General features: G+C 56.8%; 1 protein-coding gene across 2 annotated transcripts in view; it reads right to left on the reverse strand.

The window, feature by feature from the left end:
• The window catches only part of LOC123118018 (RING finger and transmembrane domain-containing protein 2), a 19,538-nt gene that overhangs the window by 5,516 nt on the left and 5,524 nt on the right, over window positions 1-8,498 (reverse strand). For both annotated transcript variants that reach the window (XM_044538587.1, XM_044538588.1), the window contains exon 4: window positions 1,366-1,454. In XM_044538587.1, the coding sequence (XP_044394522.1) occupies window positions 1,366-1,454 (89 nt within the window). The remainder of the gene's footprint in view (window positions 1-1,365; window positions 1,455-8,498) is intronic.

Genomic DNA, 8,498 nt, shown 5'->3' on the forward strand with positions numbered 1-8,498 from the left:
CTTTTCGTCGGCTCTCTCAGGCGGAGCAGCTCGAGCGCCGCCGCCTGGGACTCTGCTTTAACTGCGATACGCCCTACGCGTCGGGCCATGTCTGCCCGCGCCTCTTCTACTTGGAGACGGCCGACTATGTCAAGGAGGACACACCCGTCGACGGGTTCAGCGACCCCGCCGCGGCAGAGCCCGCGCCTGCGCCCGCTCCGGCGACGGCACTCGTTGTCTCGCTCCATGCGCTGGCCGGCATCAGCGACGAGCGGACTATGCTCTTACCGGTGACGATTCACGGTGAGCGCCTGGTGGCCCTCCTGGATACGGGCTCCACCCACAACTTCCTGCCTGAGGCTACGATGCGGCGCTTAGCACTTTAGCCGACAGGCGGGGAGCAACTTCGGGTCACCATGGCTAACGGCGACCGCCTACGGTGCCATGGGCTTGCACGGGACGTGCCCATCACTATCTGCGACGAGCACTTCACCATCACATGCGCCGGCATCGACTTGAGCTGCTTCGACTTCATCCTTGGCGTCGACTTTTTGCGGACTCTCGGACCCATCCTCTGGGACTTCGACGCTTTGACGATGACCTTCTAGCGTCTCGACCGCCGCGTCCGGTCGGAGGGCATTGGCGGCGCCTCACCAGTGACGCCCCAGCTCCAGGTGGCCGCGGCCACCTCTGAGGCCGAGCATCCTTTGTTGGACCACCTTCTGCAGCAGCACCGCGACCTCTTCGACGAGCCGCGAGGCCTTCCGCCGGCTCGGGTCTACGGCCACCGCATTCACCTGCTGTCGGGCTTGGCACTGACGGCAGTCCGACCCTACCGGTATCCTCAGCTACAGAAGGACGAGCTGGAGCGGCAGTGCGCGCTCATGCTCGCCGTGGGCATCATCCCGATCTCCACATCACCGTTATGACCGGGCAGACTTATGCCCGTAGGAGGCCCACCGGGCAGGCTTAGTTAGGGGCTTAGCCCACAAGTTATCTTAGTTTTATTTCACATTGTGGTTATATAAACAAGTTGTAAGACTCTTTTGAGAATTAAGCAATAAGACAATTCTATTGCCCGGCTCCCAGAGGAGCCGGAAACACTAAGCCCTAGCCGCCTCCTGCTTCCGCCGCCGCCGCACCAGCCGCAAGGACGGCGCCCTGCCGCCGGCCGCCGCGCACCAGCCCTCGCCTTCCTCCCTCCTTCCCCTACAGGCTACGCCCTAGACCCGGAAGAACCCTAGCTCCTACCAGTAACACTACACACAGGATTTGTTTTATTTTATTTTTGCAGAAAACTACACACAGGATGTTATAAATATGATGACTAAAAGAGCATGACTAAATAAGAAGTTTAAGTACACAGACACACAAGAGATTTATCACCTGCCTACGGTAGTTACGGCCTCTGCTGTTCTTGTAGTACATAAGTAGCATGCACTTGACGGTCATCGCTGCCTGGCGTACCATTGTATCTGCAGGTAATTCTTGTTTATGAATGTGGATGCAGAAGAACCAACTATGCTAATAGCTATGAAGAGTTCCTTTTGGCTGAAGGAAAAATATGAGTTGCCAATAAGTGTAGTCTTCTCAAACTCCACAATGAAATTGTTGGACACAATCAAGTTAATGCTGTATTTCTAGCATTCCCAGATTTCTGGTGCAGATAAATACTGAAATAAGTTTTCCAGCATACTTATTTTTCTTTTGTGTATTTTACTGAAACTTTTTACAATTGCTGTGAAGGTGAATATCAATCGAGAGAAGTTGACAAACTCAAAGGAATGAAGGCACAACAAGAGCATTATTTCTGTTGTACCACGTAAAGTTCTAACAAGCTAACGGGACAAAACAACAATGCTAACTCCAATTATACATCTTCTATTCTTAAATAGTTGCAACCCACTAACTATTTTTCCTAAGCATGCAAGGCTTCCAAATCAACGAACAACACATGTTCGCCATGTCATTAGTCTACTATCCCACTAACTATTTCTTTTTCATGCATGTAAGCCTTTCACATCAGCCAATTATGCATGGCTGCCAAATCATTTGCCTCACATCATAATTAATCTTCTATTTTTAAATAGCTGCCCACTACCTATTTTTCCTAGCTATGTAACCATGCCACATAAACAACTAATGCATGCAAGCCACAAATTACTTTTTTTTGCATTACTCTATGTATGCAATGATACCACAACATCAATTTGTGCATGTTAGTCGTAAGTTATTTTGTTGCATTAGAGTTCACTCACCTTTCACAGTTTGTTAGAAATGACATTCTTTTAACTCCAATTCATTTTTTCCTCCTTTTATAGGTTTGTATTTTTAATTGTCTTTAAGCTTACATTTGCTTTCCATTAGTTTTAGACCCTGTTTGTTTGGGCTTTTGCTTCTACTTTTGCAGCTTTTCCACTTTGGCCAAAAAGCCATAAAAGCTCCTAAATAGGTGCTTTTGGAGCTTTTTTGGCTTTTGATGAATCAATATAACAATACGGAGCTCCAAAAGCCAGAAAAGCTCCAAAAGCACCTATTTAAGAGCTTCTATGGCTTTTTGGGCAAAGTGAAAAAGCTGCGAAAGCAAAAGCCCAAACAAACAGGGCCTTGGATGTTTTCGTAGCAATTATTTATTTACCTTTTAGCAAGGTTCCCGCAGCAACGCGCAGGGCATCATCTAGTTTATACTATATTAGTAGCCAGTCAAAGTTTTTTTTTTGAGAAAACGCAAAACCTTTGCGTTTCATTGTATTGAAAAGGAGTTTGGTACAATCCTCCTAGGAGGCCAGTTACAAGGCAAGTACAGGAACATTAGTGAACATCCCAGGTTTGTGGTAGGATGACGCGGAGGCCTATGGCCCCAGCTCTGGCCCAAAGTGCAGCCTCGGCCTTTGATCGAAGCGATCAGTGAGGTGAGCAAAGGGCGAGCCCCCTCGAAGAGCAGCCATTGCGATGCTTCCAAATCATCCATGGCACGAGCAGGGCAGTGGAAGCAAGACACATAGGCTTGGGCGTGTTCTGTCTTGCCGATTGCCACCAATCGTGGAGTGTGGCGTCGTTGTCGGGCGGCGGGCGGACAAGGGAGGCGCAGCCATGAGAGGATCGCGTGCCACACCTGTCTAGCGAAGGGGCATCCCAGGAGAAGGTGATGTAGCGTCTCCAGGACCTGCTCGCAAAAAAGCGGACAACATGGTGGGTGTGGCAGGTTGCGGCGCGCGAGGCGGTCAGTAGTGCAGCAGCGGTCAAGGTATGCAAGCCAGTGGAAGAAACGCACCCGTGGCGACACCCAACACTTCCAAGTTAGCCTCCAAGCCTAGCAATGGGTGGAGCCGTGGAAGGTGGCGAGGTATGCGGACTTGGCAGAGTACACTCCATTCGCAGTCCACTTCTAGCGTAGGCCGTCCGGCGCATTGCTAAGGTTGGTTTGGGCAATCAGGTGCCGAAGGCAGAGGTATTCGTCAATCTCCGGGATGCCAATCGAGCCATGGATGTCGGTAGCCCATTGGTTTTCATGTAGGCCGTCGGCGACTGTTCTAGACTTGCGGCGTCGTTTGGGGATGCAAGCGTAGAGGAGAGGCGCGATCTCACTGGCGGCGCGGCCGTTAATCCACCAGTCTTCCCAAAAGAGGGTGCTCAGGCCGTTCCCTATCGTCGTTGTTGTGGACACGAAGAAGAACGCACATTCCTCGGGCGAGAACTGCAGGTCAAGGCCGTTCCAGGCCCTCCTGTCGCCGACGCGGCTGAGCCATAGCCAGCGCGGCGCAGGGCAAGTCTGGTACGCTCGAGGTCGTGCACGCCAAGGCCGCCAAGCGGGATTGGCCGACAGACGCGCCGCCAGTTAACATGGCAGTTGCCCCATTGGCCTCAACACGGCCTGCCCAGAGGAATCCTCTCTCGATTTTTTTCTAGTAGTTTGAGGGTCTTTTTTGGCGGCGCGAGCACAAGGAGCTGGTGGATGGGGATCGCCTCGGGACGGCTTTGACGAAGGCCAGGCGGCCAGCCTTGTTCATGAGCCAAGCCTTCCAGGAGGGCAGCTTCCCGGCCACTTTGTCGACGACAGGCTGGAGCTGGGCGGTGGTAGGGCAACGCAGTGTGAGTGGGATGCCCAAATAGGTGATCAGGAAATCAACGATGGGGCACCCAAGGTGCTCGACGACATGGGCATCATCTTCGATGTCGCATCGGATCAGAGCCGCGGCACTCTTCCGGAAGTTCACCTGGAGTCCAGATGCGCGCCCAAAAAGGTGCAAGATTTCCTTCACCGTCGTGATGTCGCCAGGCGAGGGGTGGCAGAGGGGGATTACATCATCTGCTTATAGGGAGATGGCTGGTATGGCGCGACAAGGGTGGAGCTGTTGCATGACGCGAAGCCCGATGGCGCAGTGGAAGAGCCTGCCCAATACAGCCAAGACGAAGAGCTTTGGGGACACGGGGTCGCCTTGACGCATCCCACATCTGTGCCAGATCGCAGGTCCTGGGGCACCGTTTAGGAGAATCTTGGTGCTGGCCGACGACAAGAGAAGGGCGATCCAGTCAAGGAAGCGGTTGCCGAAGCCGTGGCACCGCAGTACGTCGAACAGGAACGACCACGAGATGGAGTCGAAGGCGCGCGCCAAGTCGAGCTTGAGTAGCACGCGTGGGGCGCCAAGTTGGTGTAGGAGTCGCACGGACTGATGCACCAGGATGAAATTGTCATGGAGGCTACATCCGAGGATGAAGGCATTCTGGACGTTGCTGAAAAGGCCATTGAGCTTGGGCGCGAGGCAGAGTGACAGCAGTTTGGCGAGGATCTTGACGACAAGATGGATGAGACTTATGGGCCTGTAGTCGCCAAGGCTGCTAGCATCAGCGCGCTTAGGGAGAAGCGTGATTAGCGCCTGGTTAAGGCAGCTAAAGCCTCGTCCGCGGAGCGCGTATACTTGCTCAAAGACGTTCAGGAGGTCCTGCTTGATGATGGGCTAGCTGGAACGGAGGAATTCCATGGTGAATCCGTCGGGGCTGGGTGCCTTGCGCGACGGCAAGCGCTTGATAGCTTGCCAGATCTCATCCTCGCTGAAGGGCGCGTCAAGGTCATCCAGGCATGAGGGCTCAATGAGCCGTGACAAGTCGATGGTGCAATCCCGAGGCACGTCAGCCCCAATCAAGGTGTCAAAGTGCTCAAAGGTCGCCGCTGCCATGTCGCAAGGGTCGGTGAGCACGGCGCCATCAACCGTGAGGGAATGGATCCAGTTCTTCTGCTTGCAGTAGGTACACTGACGATGGTAGAACGATGTGTTCACGTCGCCGTCTTTAAGAGACGCGATGCGCGCGCGCTGACGGGCGATCGTACGCTCGAGGGAGGCAAGGCCCAAGTAGGAGAGGTTTATCTGGTGACGTAGCCAGTCTTCATGCGGCGATAGCATCCTATGCTCCTGCGCGGCGTCAAAGCGGAGCAGCTCACGGGAGATCGCAAGTTGGTCGCGCACGTTGCCAACCGAGCGCGCGCTCCGGCTGGTGAGCTTGCGCGCGATGGCATGCATGCGTCGCATGAAGCACCGGAAAGGGTCAGCATCCTCCAGCGAGTTCCATGGGCTTGCCACAACCTCTTGGAAACCGGCGAGACACGTCCAATACTCCTCGAAGTGGAAGCGTCGATGCACCGAAGGCATTGGCGAGCAGTCAAGCATGAGGGAGTGGTCCGAGACAACCGTGGCCAAACAGCGTAGGTGGCATTCGTCGTGTAGCTCCTCCCAGTCCGCGGAGCACATCACCCGATCGAGATGGACCAAGGTAGGCGGGTTCTGCTCGTTCGACCAAGTATAGCGCCGGCCTTTGAGGTAGACCTCCTTGAGCGCGAGGTTGTTGAGCACACGCCGAAATCCCCATCATGCGTCTGTTGAGGTTGTCGTTGTTCTTATCCTCATCGCGGTAGATTAGGTTGAAGTCGCCGTAGACGAGCCATGGTCCGGAGCAGGCGGCACGCATGTCGCGGATTTCCTGAAGGAACGCAATCTTGCCATGGTCATCTTGGGGCCCGTAGAAAATGGTGAGCCAACAGGGCGCGCTGGAGCCATCGGGAGTCGCCAACCGGGCGGAGAGAGTGTTGGTGGTGAACATCGTGTCCGTGATCGACACATCCCGGCTCTTCCAAGCCAACAAGATCCCGCCATGGGTGCCGCTCGCAGGGAGGTAGACGTAGTCGTCAAACTCTGACCCCAACATCTCGAGGATCGTTGACGAGTAGATAAACTCCATCTTTATTCCCTGGAAGCAAGCGATCGTAGCGCTGGAGGCTACAACAAGTGAGCGGATGGCAGTACGCCTGGCGCGGGTGTTTAGGCCGCGGACGTTCCAGTTAATGATTCGGAGGCTGTGATCCATTGGATAAAGGTCAACGGTTGGGCACGCAGCAGAGCGGCTATGTCACGATCAGGCTGCCAGTGATCACCGTGGTGATCGGCGCCGTGGATGGATCAGATGGCAGATCGCGGCCGATGGCGCGGCGATGGCCACCGACGGCATGCGGGAGGAGCGCGGCAAAAACCCCATCATAGGCCTTCATGGCTTCGGCGAAGATCACCTGGTCGATGTCGATAATGCCCAAGGTGCACAGAAGCTGGACTTGTGCATAGCGCTCGGCGGTAGGTGGGGCACTAGTCTTTGCTTCTCGGTGGTGGCGGAGCATCCATGTTGCGGACAGAAGTTCAGGGGCTGCAGGCGTTGTCTATGTCCTGGATAGGGGAGGGCAGAGCAGGTTTGCTTTGTGGCGGCAGCGGGGATGTCTCCCAAGGTCCAGGAGCTGGCGGGGTTGACGCGCTGGCGGGATCAACGCAAGGTGACTGGCGGCAAGGCGAAACGTGCAGCGTTGCCCAGGTGCGGTGTGTGGGATGTTGGGGTTGGAGCAGGCAACGATGGGCCTGTGGAGGCGGGCCCGTCAACATAGCAGCCTGTGGGCTGGAGCCTCTGCAGAAGGCGCCTAGGTTCCTAGGCCAAGGGGGAAAGGCGGCCCGTTTCGAGGGCATCGTTGGCGGCCGCAGAGGTCGAGTGGGCGGCATTTTGAATTTCCAGCGCGCTTTCCCATGGCGCACAAGTGGGGCTGGATCGCAGGTCAGCCTGGTCCGCAACAGCAGCAAGGGCTGACGAGGGCAAAGCACTGCTTTGTCCCGACAGCGGATCAGCATCTGCGGCGGTTGGGCGCTCCTCTGGAAGCGAATCTAGGACCTCACTGGTGGAGGACAGGTCGTCCTGATCCCCAAGCGCGTGTGGACTGGTCGTTGGTGGCCCTGCCCTGGTTGGGTTGCCCCCCTACGCGCACGGCGACACGTGAGACTAGCTCTGAGCGGGCCCGACAACAAGAAGGTTGTGGTTTGGCACCAATGGGCTGGGGCTAGCTAGCAAGTTGGCAGGCACCAGCGCTGAGTGGGCGTCACGGTCGGCCTCGGATCCGCCACGGCTGCAGCTTTTGCAAGCACGGCGTGAGTCCTTGCACGCTTTTTCTTCCCCCTCACTTTCCTCTTTTGGCTCTGCGACGAGGGAGGCGGCCCCCCTCCTGAGTGGGCCATGCATCCATGCATCTCGCAGACCCCTGTACGGGTTGTGGCGCAAGCGCAGTCATGGCAGCGCGGGATGCAGGCCAGCCGCAGTCAACCGCCACACCGTCGTCGCGTTGGCAACTGTTGGAGCGTGTCCAGCCCGCCGAGTCGACCGCCATGCCGTCCGCGCGTCCGCCGGGTGCGGTGGCCGTGCGGCAGCGCTTCCAGCCACGCCATCGTTGATGACCGCGCCCGGGGCCATGGACCGCGGAATCTTTTGCCGTTGCCGTTAGTGTTGCCGCCACAGTGGCGGCTCCATCAGCAGGGAGGGGTTCAGACCTGGTGAGCCAGAGGGAGAGCGGTACTCAAGGGTGCGGACAACAAGGGGCAGACCGGGGCGGGGTGCGGGGACTTGCTCCACAATCTCCAAGATGGCCGCCTGGCGAATGGTGGCCGGGTCTCGCACACACCCAGCGAGCCGGGACGTGGCGAGGTCAGCGCAGGAGCGCGTATCCGGATGTAGCCGCTCAATCCGGCAGCCAGCCCCCAGAATGTGCTCAACGATGGACAAATGCCATGCCTGCGTTGGGATGCCGCGGAGCTCGAGCTGCACAGAATACACAAAGCTTCCAGCGGTGGGGTGGGCGAGCTTGCACCATGGGCGGAGGAGCAGGGTGAAGTTGTCGGCATTGATGAGATGGTCGCCGGCCATACTGTCCATAATCTGCCATGAGGAGAAGATGAGGAAATCTTCCAGGGCATGTAGGTGCATGGTGAAGTCACTAGGCTGCAGGTCAAACATGGTGTGCAGGGTTGTCTCCACCTTGGCCGGGGAGATGGAAGGCCTGGTGCCAGTGATGGTGGCCCCCATGCCGTGGGTCAGCACCTCTTCCGCCTCCATCTCGATGGAACGGGGGATGGTGACCCGCGCCGGCACGACGGGGGCGGCGGGGGTGGGGCCGGAGGCGGGGCGTATCGCGGCGGAGTCACGCGCGGGCGCTGAAGGGC

This window comes from Triticum aestivum, chromosome 1B (assembly GCF_018294505.1).
Source record: "Triticum aestivum cultivar Chinese Spring chromosome 1B, IWGSC CS RefSeq v2.1, whole genome shotgun sequence".
NCBI classification, from domain to species: Eukaryota; Viridiplantae; Streptophyta; class Magnoliopsida; order Poales; family Poaceae; genus Triticum; species Triticum aestivum.